Here is a 14,463-nt window from a genome sequence, read left to right on the forward strand (position 1 = left end):
TAACTTTTCACCATGATCAGTTAATATGAACAGATTAAGTGACCAAAATGATAAATTTGTGCTCATATGAAGCTTTTTTTTCCAAAAAAATTGAACTTAAGGCATCTATTTTTTTCTCATGTCATTTCACGTTAAGTTTTTTATTCATATACAATCCGAGTCAATACTTTTGTTAGGGCGCATATGATTAATGAAAGATTTGTAGGAGATTCCAGTGAACATTTTTGCTTCAGGAAATATCCTTTAATGGTGAAATGAGTATGAAATGAAACAAGCACTAAATAAAAAAAAACTTTTTTAAAAAAAATTGTTTCCTTATTATATTTGATGAAGAGATTAATAGGGAACAATTAAGCAAATGGACAAAATTCAGCAGAAGCGCTGTATTCGCCTAACTTCGCCGCCCTAAAGAACCTTTCAGGTTCTAGTTTTTGAAAAAAATTTTCTAGTTTTTGAAAAAAAAACATTTGTTGATTTTAGGTTTAAAGCAGTTTCTTTAGTGAAAGTTCGAATAACTTGCAATTTTTATTGTTCTCTTTAAATTTCTCTAAATTTGAATTTTTTTAAGGAAAATTAAAGTTTCTATAACTTTATTTTTCTTTATTAATTCATCTCCTAATTTGTTCAGTTGAAGATTATTTTGTTCAATCATCTATGGACTTTTTTGGTTCCGGTTATGACAGTTTAAGAAAATGCCCTTCTGTTCCTGTTAATATGTTTTTCATGTTAGAGTACCTTGCATCAGTTTTTGTTTCCTTTATGAAGCATTTTCTTACTTTCTTCAGTATTAAAAGTGTTGACCTAGTCAATTGAACGCAAAACATTCTCCTGAAGCATTAAATAAGAAACAAAAAAATTCATGCGGTAGTGGTTCTCTTGGTTAAGTCGAGAGTTCCAATTGAATCTTGGTTCTTACAATTGATTTCATCTAAAAATTTAACTAATCTATATAAAAATAAATGTTCTCAATAATTGGAATTCCAATTTTCCTTTAAAAAAAACTTTTAACTCATACGGCCACTCACACGGTTTTTTTAATTTTCTCTCAGCTAAAGTATCTATCAAATTAGTTTCCGAAATTGCATTTTGCCTGTGAGTCTGTAAAACTATGAACAAGGTGGAAAATGTGGGAGATGAAAAATCTTTTTTTTTCTCGGGAAATGTAATCTTACGGTACAGCTAGGTATAAAATCAAATAGGATTGTAAGAGCTAATTGTTAGTATTGTTTCGAAAAATGGCTGATCTTTCTATTCAGAAAAAAAAACAATCAAGAGGTAAAATGTTGTCAGTTTATGGCTATGATCTTAGAAAAAGGTATTTTGTTATTTTACCGTTTAGGGCGTATACCATGGAGAAATTGATCTTGCTAACGGGAGCTCAATAGAACTACAAATAACGTTTGTTGATTCCTTATTCTTTACTTACAGACAAAACTATTATACAAACTGAAATCCGGCATGGTTTTGTGAAAATAAAGATCAAGAAAGCAGAAACTTTAACCATCTATCAAAAGTTAAATGTAATTCCGCGTCATATACAAAAATCCCAGCCACTTGTATAATTTTTAGTGATGATTTCGCATAAACTAAATTCTTAACGATTAACGTTGATCCCATCATTGCTATTGCTTGTAACTCTTAATCTTAGAGTTGACCTTAGAGAAAAGCACTCATTATGGCGTTGAGTTCATGAAACACCAAAGTATAATACAATTTCCGCAGTCAATTTCAATTGTTTATAGTCTCATCCGCCTATAAGAGTTTAACCAAAAACGAGTTTTTTTTCACATTTTTCGAAATATCATATTTCTTTGGACTGAATTGCTTGCACGCGATTGAGTGTAAATCAAGAGTAAAGAATCTTACCTGAGAATTCGGGGAAAAAGTTTGTTTTAAATTTTTTAATTAAGGGATTTTTTGCGCGGTTTTAGAGTTGCAAAACAGAATTTTTGTTGAAGTCTATGATTGAAATTTTGGTCCGTTATTATTACATGAAGGGTAATGAGTATTGAGAGAACCTCCCGAGAACTGTTTTTCAATGCACATAAAGTAAGTTTTGGTTAGATTTTTAGTATTTAGACAGAAAAAGCTGATCCATGTCAAGAATTTTAATTGATGCCTCTTCTAAAATTAGGACAAAATTCAAAAATTAATTGTTTTAATTGTTTACTACTTAATCACAAGCGATTTCCAGATTACATTCAACTGCTAGGTTGCACAAATGGGTATAACATAAAACCCGCAGTATTTACAAATAAAAATGAATCAGAAGTCATCAATCAATTAAAACAAATAGGGAAATAAAGCTAAACCAAGCTTCTGCTTGAACACTCCGGGCCGGGTGCATGTGCATAAAAAGAAACCGAATACTCTTGTTATATTTTACAATTAAGGATTTCGCAATCCAGTCTACATTATTCTTCTATTGCCGTTCTGTAATTCCAAGAATTTTTTGGATTTTAGAAGCTGTACACATCTTCTGTTATCATAATAGAGGATATTTTGGCATATTTTGAGTATAAACTTGTTGAATACCCCTCCAGGGCGACATAGAAACCGGGTGTTTTAGTTTGATCCGTTGTATTTTGAATACTGTGTTGTTGAATGACAGCGATGGGTGAAAGAAGTTATCAGGCTTCATCGGAGCTGAGAAAGTTTAAGTTTTATTGAAGATTGTTGGCAGCATGGACTGTAGACTCTGTCGATGTGAAGGCTGTCGATGATATAATGCGGGTCGGGATCCGGAGACTGTAGCTTTTGTAAAACTGACAAATAGGAAAAAAAATAGCGAAAACTCGAGAATGACTTTTGTCGCTAAAGTCAAAGAAACACTTTGACCTGGCCTTTGACTACGTTGAAGATTTAGGGAAGTTGAAATTCTCTTGTTTTTTGCAGCTTCACCGCGTTGTTGGCTTCATAATGTTCTCGATTGTTTGAACTTGCGTAGAATGGAACGTTTGATACCCTGACATCGGACATGATAATTATGGAAATTAAAGTTTACTACTTATTCACAAGAAATTTCCAGATTACAATGAATTGCTAGACTGCACAAGAGAGTAAAACATAAGACCCGCAATAGTTTTAAATCAATACATATCAGATATCATCAGTCAATCAAAACAAATAAGGAAATCAAGCTAAATCAAGCTTTTGCTTGAACACTAGTCGTGTCAGAATTTTTTTCAGATCCAACAAAAGCTGGTGTCATGGTGGCACCATGGTTCTTGGTGTCATTGGGTCGAAAGTGAAATTCAAATTTTTTGTTTTACTTGCAATTTGGGTTTTTTCTTTCTTATGAACGGATACAACTAAAAAACACTTATCTTTCTTGAATTTTTCCTTGACAAAAGGATTCATTTCGGGAAGTTTGAACAATTTCTAAATAGTTTATTACTTTTCACAAGCGACTTGAGTCTTTGCAATGTGATTGATTCCAGTTTACGCTTTTGGATAAACATATTAGATTTAGCTGTTTCATTTTTAATAAAATTTGATTCAAGTTGGTTTCACCCCCTAAAGTTTCTGAGCCATAATTTGAGGTAAAAATAATAATTGTCGGCTTCTGGCGATTGGCGGGGTGAAAGCCCTCAGGGGTTTTAATGTAAGACTAAAATGTAAAAAATTTGAAAAATTCATTGCAGTGGTGTTTCATTTGTTTGATTTTAAAACAAATTTTTGAATTGTTAAATTTACTCCAATGCTTGTTTGCTTGAGAGCAATTTGAAAGCTCTAATTGTAGATCATCATCATTTTTCAGTAGTTGGCATTAATGGTAAGTGTTTTTGGCTCATTTTTTGATGCTGAAGCTATCAAAGAAATCGGATCATTTCCGTTGGTGCCCCCACAGCTTTATTTGCACCACTAACGTGCAGTTTCTACATAATGATTTACCATGTAATGGCACTGTAAATGGGGGTGCATAACGTACGGGGGGGGGGGGGGTACAAAAGGAAAAGATATCAAGTGGTTTTGGCATAATAATTTCATGTTCAAATTAAAATCCAAAAGATAAGGCGGATTCAATACCCATATTTGGGCTCTGTCGCTCAGTTTTTCTTTAGTTTTGCTACCACAGAGGTGGCACTTTATTATCTCATATTCGGTTATCAAAACCACTGGAATAGTCCTTTCCGACGAAAAAAAAACAAAAAAAGCAGGATAAATCTTGAAATACAATCCAAAGAATTGCAAGAATTGACTGAAAAACGTAGAACTGCTGTACATTACCAGCAGAGCAGTTGAACAACGCCAGCTAAAAAGAAAAACAATCTCAAAGTTGAGAAACAAAAATGAAACAAACTAAACAAAAAAAATAATAATTGCTGAAACTCTTGAGGCTTTTACACTGAAAAACAAATTTGATCCACTTAAATGCACCCGCTAACCAAAGCAAAAGCCTTTATTGGTCAATAAAAATAGCGAAAATCAAGAAACTTAAGAAATAGTTCAGAAACCCTTCTTTTCTCTGGACTCTGTCCAAAAACCTACTTGCAAGACCTAAAAGACTTCATTGGCCCGTAACGATTGATGAACTTATTAAAAAAACTAAAATTGCAAAAAAAATTGAGAACAGTTGCAAATTTTAATGAAATGTTGCTATATGTTTTGATCTTAGTTTCTTCAGAAACATTTCATTGTCTCCGGAGGCATTTCATTATCCCAACTTTGAGCCTTAAAAATTTCATTTAGCTCAACATAATCATCAAACAAGAACATGATGAAAACTTTAAGAAATATTGCAAAAATTTTTCTTTTCTTCAAAAAATTGCAAAAATTTGTGATTTTAAAAATTTTAATACCATTTCAATGCTCATAGCAACTATGCTGTAAAATCCTAAAGAGGTTGAGACAAAAAAAAATGACCAACGCCACAAGAAAAACAGAACAAATGACATACACTTTTAAAAAAAATTGAAAAAATTTGCAAATTTTATCGAAAATTTGCTGAAATTCGTGATTTTAAAGTCTTCAAAACAATTTCATTGCCACTAAAAACTATGAGAAAATCTGTAATCTAGAGAGATTTTCTGGAGAAACTCACAATAAATGAAAAAAATTTTTAAAATTTTCAAAATAAAGAAAGCTGAATCTAGCTAATGCTAGCAAAACTTAAATAAAGCCATTGTCAAAAATTTTGATAATATAGCAAATTTCATCCAAAAATTGCTGTAATTCGTGACATTCGAAACCGTCTTATGGCCATTAGAAACTATGCCCCATTTTATTTTCAAACCATAGAGGAGGTTAGAGGAGTTCTATGGCAAAACTCAAGTGACAAAAATTTCCAAACAGCTTGAAAAAAAATGCTAAATTATTATCATTTTTCTTGATTATGTTTGCATTACCAAAACATATAGCTCATAACATGGTCATGGCAATTGTTTATATCTTGCAAAAGACCTTTATCAACTTTGACAAACAACACTTCAAGGCTATTCTGCGATACCAAATTTCTCCTGTAACACCAACCGTCCATTTTCCAGCCCCGTCAGCCAGAGAAGAAAACAAACATTCTGAACATGGGGGGGGGGGGGACTCGCTAACCTTGAGTAGCACCTGATTTCAACTTTAAACCTTTGTTGTCGAAAGTTAAGAGATTAACAAAAACTCCTATGGGTTGAAAAAATGTGAATTAAGCACTAGGCTATAATGAATTATGTTGATCGCCTTCATCGCCCTTCTTGACCCACTTTCTGCTTTTTGTTCTGATTTAGAGGCAGACTTATGTATTTTTACCGCTAAGTTGATGAAATTTGTGTTTTTTGTACGGCGCTCACCCCTTATCTATAATTGCAACGCATTATTCGCATTTCTTAAATAATTTTGAGGCATAAGTCTGTTACACATCGGCCCTCGTAGCTACGAGCTATGAGAAACAAAAAAAGTTTCCGTAGAAAGAGATTACTGAATAACTTTTATTAACTTTGGTTTGAGGACATTTACAAAATATGCAAAATATCTATAAAACTTGGAAAATATATTAAAAAATCTAAAATTATTTGATTAAAGCATGTTTATATTGATGACTTTATTGACATTTGCTCATTTTGTTTTGTGCGCTTTCAAACAAGACCCGATAGCGATTTGAATAGCTGAAGGTTTGAATACGAAAAGGTGTTGTTGTTTGTGCTTGTCGGAGCTACTGTGTTATAATTTGTTGATGAAAATGGATTGTTAAAGCTCTGATTGGATGTCAGTATCGGGCGATTCTGATTGGCCAGTGACTGTTGGAAGAAACTCGGTGGTTGTTGGTTCCCGAAAGGAGGCAAAGTTTTGAAAATAGGATGACTACTAAGTTGACTAACGTTGGAGGTTAACCCCGTGGGACTTCCCGAATTGAAATTCAAACTGCTCGGAAGGTTAGATGCAAAAATTTGATTGGCCTGGGCGGGACTCGAACCCGGGAAGAACGGAACCTGAGGTAGACTTGATGACAAAAATGATTGAGAGTGAACGGTGTTCGGTGCAGCTAACGCTGGGTGGCTTCCTAATGAGTTCAAAAGCGCAGCGTTAACGTTTGGAGGTGGAACGGTTCCAGCCGAAATGTTTCCAGCCATTTCGATTCCTGTTTTGATCTGGCGTTTCAGTTTGTTCCGTCGATTTTGGAACCAAATTTTGATTTGCTGCTCGGATAGACCTAAATCCCGAGCTAACGTTGCCCGTTCGGAGCTTGAGAGGTACCGTTTCATATCAAACATCGTTTCGAGTTGACAAACTTGAGTTCGAGAGAAAACTGTCCTCGTTTTCTTTTTGCGGCCTGAACCGTCACCACTTTCGTCATCGTCGTCATCATCGTCATCAATTACATCATCCGTTACGTCATCATCATTCGTTTCAGAGTCGGAAGACATTTCAGCTTTAACATCTTGTTTCGGATCTGATGTTACGTCATCGTGAGTCGGTATTGAGATTGCGTCATTGAACACTGAATTTGTTGATTTTTTGTCTTGTTTTGGCTTCTGAACGGGATCGAAAGGCTCGTTTGTGGCAAGAATTGACACTGGTAAAGGTGCGGTTATGCTAGAAGGTAAGCTGCTGACTGGAATTAGAAGATTGTTGAAAGCTGCAGAAGTTGTTGTTATAATCTCTACTTGTTCTTTGTGTGACTTTGTTTCTTCATTGGCAATAGGTTTCTGGTTGTTTTTCAGAGGAGTTGATTGTGAGGTTTGAACTGAAACAGATAGAGGGTAAATCAATTTTTTCATATCTTTGCGATCAAGAAATCGGATTGGACAAAAATGGGCGAAATTGGAATGTTCTATGTATCTATGTCGCTAGAACAAACTCTGACCTTTTATTCGCTTATGCCGAGAAAACGTTTTCATGTTGACAATGTTTTCTTTTTCGTTGATCAATGTTTTCTTTTAATGTCATATTTTTTTTACTGAAAGACACAAGTTTTTTTCTTTTGTATTTTATTTACAGGTACTGGTTCGTGATATTTCTTGAAAAACAGCGGTTGTAGCTACATTGCGAAATCGACAGAACCATTGAGTTAAATTACAGAATGTAAAATTTGAACAACAGGTAATGTACCTGTTCTTACATCGCCAAAAGATTATTACAAACAGATTTTTTTTTGAAACAATCATTTAAGCGAAAAACTGAACTTTTTTAATCTACATTACTTTCTTAAAACTTCCAAAAAACTTAGAGTTCTTAAAGCTTCATTGCATAAAACGACACTGGTGACATCATAGTCGTAAAAATTGAACAAATTTAAAAGAGATTGCTGCCACAATTTATTTTGTTCTATCAAAAGGATATTTAGTAAATTGAAATCGCAGCAGTGAAAAAAACTCAATATTCGTTCAGAAACATTTGTCGTCTTCTATTCTCGACATTGTTTAATTTTCATGTCCTTTTTTGAAGATTTGGGCTGATACATTATATTACTAAGAAAATGCAAATATTATAACCATAGTTGGAAAAAGTGATCTAAATCACAGCCATTTATCTCAAAGCAGTGAACAACATAAGCAATGCAGAGAAGTAATGAGAAAAAAATTGTCAAAAAAACAAACATATACTTCGAAAATTATTGTTTTGTTCTCCGTCGAATTTGAGTTTCCTTAGTTGAAGTACGGAATTTTCCCATTTTTTATTCGAGTTTTTTGGTACACATATAAATAAATATGCCTTTAGAAAAAAAACTTGTATGAGTGGGTGCTGCAAATGGACCTGGGGGGGGGGGGGGGGGCAATAGCAGAACAGAAAAGATCCAGGGAGACAGACACTTTTGTGTGGGGGGATGAGGACAGGCGCTGTAGCGTAAAAGATCAAATTATTTATAGTTTAAATTAGTGCCAGATTTCGAAGAAAATTGAGATCCGAATATCAACTTTTTTGGTACTACACATCATAGAATCTTTATCAAAATTATGCCAAAGTCCAATTTCTCATTTTTATTTTAAAAAAATTATTATTAATGCGAATGTAAAGACAGTTTGCCATTTAACTTTTATAAGTTTTCCCTAAATGGAGAGAATTGAAGCCCTCATATTAAAAGCAGAAAAAGAAAACCTTACTTTTCAGTGATGCTGATATGTGCTGATGATAATTGGACACAGGAGCTTTTTCCTCTTTAGGAAAAATTTTTCCACCAAAATTTTTCTCATCATCCGTACGTCTATTCAAAGAGCTGTCAACCAACTTGTTCACATTTTCTTCATGTGGCGATTGTTTGTCTTTAATTTCAGTTGATGAAGATTTAGGTTGTTGACCGGAAAGAATGTATCGAAAACGCAGATGAAAATGAAGATTTATTCACACCGGCTTTTTTCTTCATAACTTTTCCCGAGTTTCCACCCTGACCGGACGATTCAGTTTTCCCAGATTTTGACATTTTGAAATCAAAATCTCGACACTCAATTTTTCCCTTTTCAATGGGGTAAATCTTTGGGTAAAATTGGTTATTTGAATAAGTTAAAGTAAGTAACTATTTTAATCAGTCGTCAACTTCAGTTGAAAAAAAAGGTTGAAAAAGCTTTCGGACAAAGCGAACTTTTGTAAATAATACGAAAGAATGACTCCCAGAGACTTAATCGTGAGTAATCAAGTAAGAATTGCTTAATGAAATCTTTTGATGATTTTACAATCCGTCTTAAGCGGTGTAGTAAAATCAACCGATTCTTAATAGCGGGCACCAACAGTTCTGAAGTCGTGAGTATTTTCAGAAGAGTTTTCAAAGGAATAATGAAGTTTGTTAGCTTTTTGTACTTTTGGTTGGCTGAGAAAAGGCGAAAGACTTTTTGGCGATTGGCTGGTCGAAGTTATGGGCGACAAAGAGTTTCACTCGGCAAACAGATGAAAAAAGTATGCTCGCTTTTGAGTTGTTTATTTTGTAATATTCTCAATTAGCCAGTAAAAGAGCAGAAGTTTTGTATATATCGAAGTCTATCTTTACAAAATCTGGATTTTAGAATAACAAAGCGGATTTCTTAAGAAGTCATCCAATAGCATTCGAGAGGCTAAGATAGAAAGCTAAAGAGTAGTCGATTAATCAATAAAGAAAACTAATTTAATAAGTTATGATAGTAAGAGCTACTTAAAAATAATCAAAGAAAACATAACAACACCTTTGTTGAATTGTTGTGTATTTTGGATTACTCTCAGGTATTGTTATTCTTTTGCATCTCCTCCATACAAAAGTAGTATAGTATATTAGCAAATATACTACAGACTACATGGACTCTTTCAGACTCTGCCTTACGCAATTATAGCATCATTTTGAGGCGACGGTCGCTCGCTTCATATAAGGAGACGATAATTTGAAGAGACGGCGCCTGGCTAACAATGATCTCTTTGGTCTGGCTAAAAGTGCAAATTGCAATACAATTATCATTACAAGAATTAATAAATACACTTTTATCATTTTAGATACACTATCAAAATTAACCCCACTAATCCCTTAAACTAACTCCCTCAACGTGAACAAAGACCCATAACCCAGATTGTGCTAAGTTATGCCAACAATTTTACCAAGATACAAGCAGACTTTATATGTATAGACTTTTTAAGAATCACCGAGACAAAAGTTGTGATTTTAATTGTGCTAAAAAGTCTGGTAACGTTGCAAAAAGTCTAAAATATGCTCTACATGTTGAGACATTTGTGGAGCCGATTGCCGATCAATCAAAAATTTAGATAGTCTCACCAAGCTACTACTCACATAGTTAATAACTAGCTAGTTATTGCTAGTTATCATATGTAGCCAATAAACTAATATAATGTAATTTATAACACATAATGGAGATGACAGCTAAAATTATGTTTTTTTTTTGGTTATTGAAAAATATGTCTGGTTTTTGGTCCGAACTTCTGGAGTCTTGGCGAGATCAGGGGACGTTTTCTCGACTCCTTTTCTTTCAATTATCCGCAGCAGTTGATTATCATATTTTGTGATTAACTAATTAATGAATCATTCAATTACCCAGCATGATTCTTGAAAAACTCTGCGATTGCTGGTCGACTTTTTTTTCGACAACGGAAAATTATTATTTTTTAATAAGAAAACAACAAGTTAACTTAAACTTTCAACCTATTTGACGAAATATAGCAAGTTAAATAATCACTCAAGTGACAACATCTTGGCAAAATAATTAAGTTTTAGCTCTTGAAAGAGCCTTATAAAAATCCAAATTACAACAGACTTTATTTAAATGATTTAAAAACATGTTGCGGCCAAATTCTACCTCAACATTGTCGTGTCGCTTTTGGGCATTTTGTTTTCCGTAAAATGCATTAAAAATTTTCTGATCATAATATTTTTTAAATCAACAAAAATTCTTTATCTTTACCATTTAAAAAAGGTACTTTTTAAGTAAAGCGGTATATGAAAAGTCTATTAGCACTGCAATAAAGATTTTTTCACTCTTTTTACGAAAACGATTTCATATTACATTTTATTGAAAATAGCTCTTTGTGCATTCTTTCATATGAAATTATAACAGAAACATCGCTTCATTGACTTATTTTCTTAGCTGTAAATCAACAAAAGTAAAATAATGCTGTTTGATTGATATACCGCGTTGCATACTTGCCCGAAAGCACCCAATAAAATTGAATTTTTGAAAAATTTGAGGCTATTCATTTGAACTACATGAAAACAAAATACTTTACAAATGAAAACAAAAAGCATTTGAATTTAATGCTAATGAAGTTTTTGTCTAAGAAGCTACTGAAGTTTTTTTTAGAAATTGACATGACATTTGTCTCGAACAGTTTGGTGCTTTAATTTTTAGGGGAAATGTTGCATAGGAACACCAAAAACAGTGGCAAAATATCATCGAGTTTTTTTAAGCATTATCAGAAAGATTAGGATAAAATTTTTCTTAAATTCGACTAAAAGTAAAAAAAGTGAAACACAACTTCTTGCAAGAGCTTTTATTCAGCCATAATATAATCATCTACATATTTCAGCGCTAAGTGTTAGAGTTCTCTCGCTTTTACTTTTTTCAACTCCGTTAAATGAACGTATGCTTCTGAGCAAGTTACTAAGCACACGGAAAAACATTTTGCTGAACACTGGAGTTCTGTATCTACATAAGGCCTTTAGAAAAAAAAACAACAGAACAACAAATCTGCAAAAAAATTGCAGTTTTAATATTTAACTGATCAAACAAAAAGCGCTAAAGTGAACAGATGAAAACAAACTAGGAAACAGTCCTGCGTACTTGAAAAAGGATAGTTCAGTTGAGTAGAGAAAGTTGTGGAAGAATCTTATCTGTTTATACTCTCTTTGCTATATATATATTTTTAAGTATCAATATTTGATAATGAAAGTTAGCTACCTCAGAATAGGAACAAATTCCTCCACCGTGAGAGAGCTTGTCTAATTATTGATAAAATCTGTGTATGCGGCTAATTCTACCCGCTAATTTCCTATAAACAAAAACGATAGGATCATTTTCCCCTGTTTTGACTTATTGAAACGTATATCTCAATCGTAACATTCAATTTTGTTAGTTTCATTGTGCACAAAAGTTTTCCCAGTTTCAGCTTCCGAGTAACGCCTTTAACTTCTTTTTTTTAAATAGTAACAATAACAATTTTGTTTTAGCGTAATCGCAGCGGAGCAGCATTAGGCGTTTTTAGTCTGCATTAACAGAAACCTGTTCTCAGCTGTCCTTTTTTATTGTTCCCCACATCCCAGACTTTTCATTCTGTCAGCACAAATGCTCTTTTTGAGTGACTATAGTCACTTTTTTGCTTCTGAAATTTTTACGAGATACCATCATTGCAACCAAGAGTAGTCAGGCTATGGTCAGCCTAAAACTATGGTTATGTAAGAACTCATCCTCACACTGAGAACTTCACAGAACCAAGGGAGCGAACTATTGATCATTGGCGATTCAATCACACACCTTTCCTCTCGGCTAGCACGTGCCTTTTTAAGCATAACAAAGTTTTTCGACGCCCATTACAAAAATCAAATTCTATTATCACATTCTATTGCTAGTTGAATTCAGTAGTTACTATTTTGAAGATAATGTTATTGATGTTGTTATGTCTACTTTACTTTTGAACAATTTTTTCAGAGAGCGCTAAATAAAAATAAAGGAAAACGTTTTTAATATTTTGATGGCCGCTATCCAAGACGCTGCAAACATGGTTTTAAAAGCATCAATTGAATTAACTACAAACGTTTTCGCTATGCTGAATAATTTTTAAACTGTTTGAAAAAAATCAGATTTAAGATGTTTGTGTAGGATTAAAATTTCCATTTGATTCTCTCTGGAAAAAAATACGAGTAAAGTAGTAATGACATGATCAATAGAATTATCTAGAAATATTAACTACTGAAACTAGTCATGGAGTACGATAATATGATGTTGCAGCAAAATTGTTTTTAGAATATGCATTAAAACTACAAAAAGTGATGAATTCGAGCGCCCAAATGTCTTGTATCGAGTATTTTTTTCTCAGTTTTGAGGTCATCATGATTTCGCAATAATTTGAGATGTTATGCTGTCAACTTTGTTAATTCCACATTCAGAGACAGCAAGATGATATTTTGCCACGTGACACGTGAACTATCTTCAGGTTCAAAAATTTGGATGAACAGTTACAAGTCAATGTGTTTTTTCCTTATGTTTTCCATATCCTTAAAATAGCAAGTATTATCAGTGCCAATCAATTCATCAATTTATTACAATTTTACAGGTGCATAAAAATATCAGTTGTTTGTGGTCATGTCCTACTTAAGTTGTCGGGGGGGGGGGGGGGGGCTATCAGCTGATCAGCTCTACAAAGCAAGTGATTTCTTGTCTTTTTCACAGCTTGGGTGGGTTGGGTTGTGGCTACTTGAAAAGTTTCCTTTCAAGGAATTGTACATAAATTTTTTGAGATTTAACGTACTTTTTGTAGTATTTACTAATCGCACAATGTTGTTTATGACTTTGTTATGTTTGGCAAGTTCATGTATTACTTGTGAGGCACTTAAGGACAATTAGGGTGTGTAATTACAATTGCTAATAGCCCTTGGCGCCACTAGTCAAGCATCAACTAAATCAACAAAAGATCACTTAAATAAACAACAAACAAATCCAATTATCCTCTAATTCAATTCACAATAAAATCAAACTACCTGTCAAATTCATGGCGCCATTTTGTTCACTCTGCTTAAATTTAATTCGACATAATTGCAAAATTAGCCATTTCCAAATCACTCTTCCGTGCTCAAATCCGATTGGTCACCCAATAAAGTGCAGACATTTGGGCTACATTTGGGGGGATTGTTGTGATACTTATCAGTATCCCTTGTAAAGTGATTACAATTTTTCTGTCAGATTAAAATTAGTGCCAGTACAATCGGATGTGAATTGATTTTACACATCATTAACTCAGCTGAGCCTGGCCATTGAGCCAAAGACTACTTATATAGAACTTGAGACTCAATTTTGCAGTAATTTTGCTGTATATTTTTTTCAAAGGGAAGAGTTACATAACAAATGTTTGTAAAACATGAGATGCAAAACATCCCAATATTCAACGAAATATCCAAGCAAACAATCAAAATCAGAGTTTGAAAAACAAGGCGGCTCGGTAATGTGCGATTGCACATAAGGTTCCGACCCCGCTCATCCACAATTTTTGCATAATTGTCTACACAATGAGGAACAGATGGAAAAACACAAAAAATTCAAGTATTTTTAAAAAAAAACTGGTGTATGAACGAAAAGATAGCCTCCAAAGCAAATAACTCAGTGGAGTAAAAAATGATGCATTAGAATGATGAGATATACCAATATTAAGAAAGCGAGCGAAGACGAACGGCAAAATCAAACGACAACAACAAACATTAAAAACAACAAAAAATTTATGTCCGTTTTAAAAAACAAAACTTAATAACAAAGACAAAATAGCGTCAGATAAAACTGAAAATTAAAAAATTAAATTGTAATAAACCAGAAAAAAATGATTATTCACCAGATCATAAAAAAGATTGGTAACAATTAG

General features: G+C 33.3%; 2 protein-coding genes across 2 annotated transcripts in view; one reads left to right on the forward strand and one right to left on the reverse strand.

Moving 5' to 3' along the window:
* LOC142339099 (ubiquitin-ribosomal protein eS31 fusion protein-like) overlaps positions 1-14,463 on the forward strand; it is a 353,720-nt gene that overhangs the window by 255,402 nt on the left and 83,855 nt on the right. The window lies entirely within an intron of this gene.
* LOC142339698 (uncharacterized) overlaps positions 5,905-14,463 on the reverse strand; it is a 59,787-nt gene continuing 51,228 nt past the window's right edge. Inside the window, exons 2-3 of the mRNA XM_075389919.1 lie at positions 8,532-8,769; positions 5,905-7,174 (exon numbers count right to left, since the gene is read on the reverse strand). Of these exons, the coding sequence (XP_075246034.1) occupies positions 6,066-7,174; positions 8,532-8,769 (1,347 nt within the window). The 3' untranslated portion in view covers positions 5,905-6,065. The remainder of the gene's footprint in view (positions 7,175-8,531; positions 8,770-14,463) is intronic.

The sequence above is a fragment of the Convolutriloba macropyga genome, chromosome 5 (genome assembly GCF_964194025.1).
Source record: "Convolutriloba macropyga chromosome 5, txConMacr16.3, whole genome shotgun sequence".
NCBI lineage: Eukaryota > Metazoa > Xenacoelomorpha > Acoela > Convolutidae > Convolutriloba > Convolutriloba macropyga.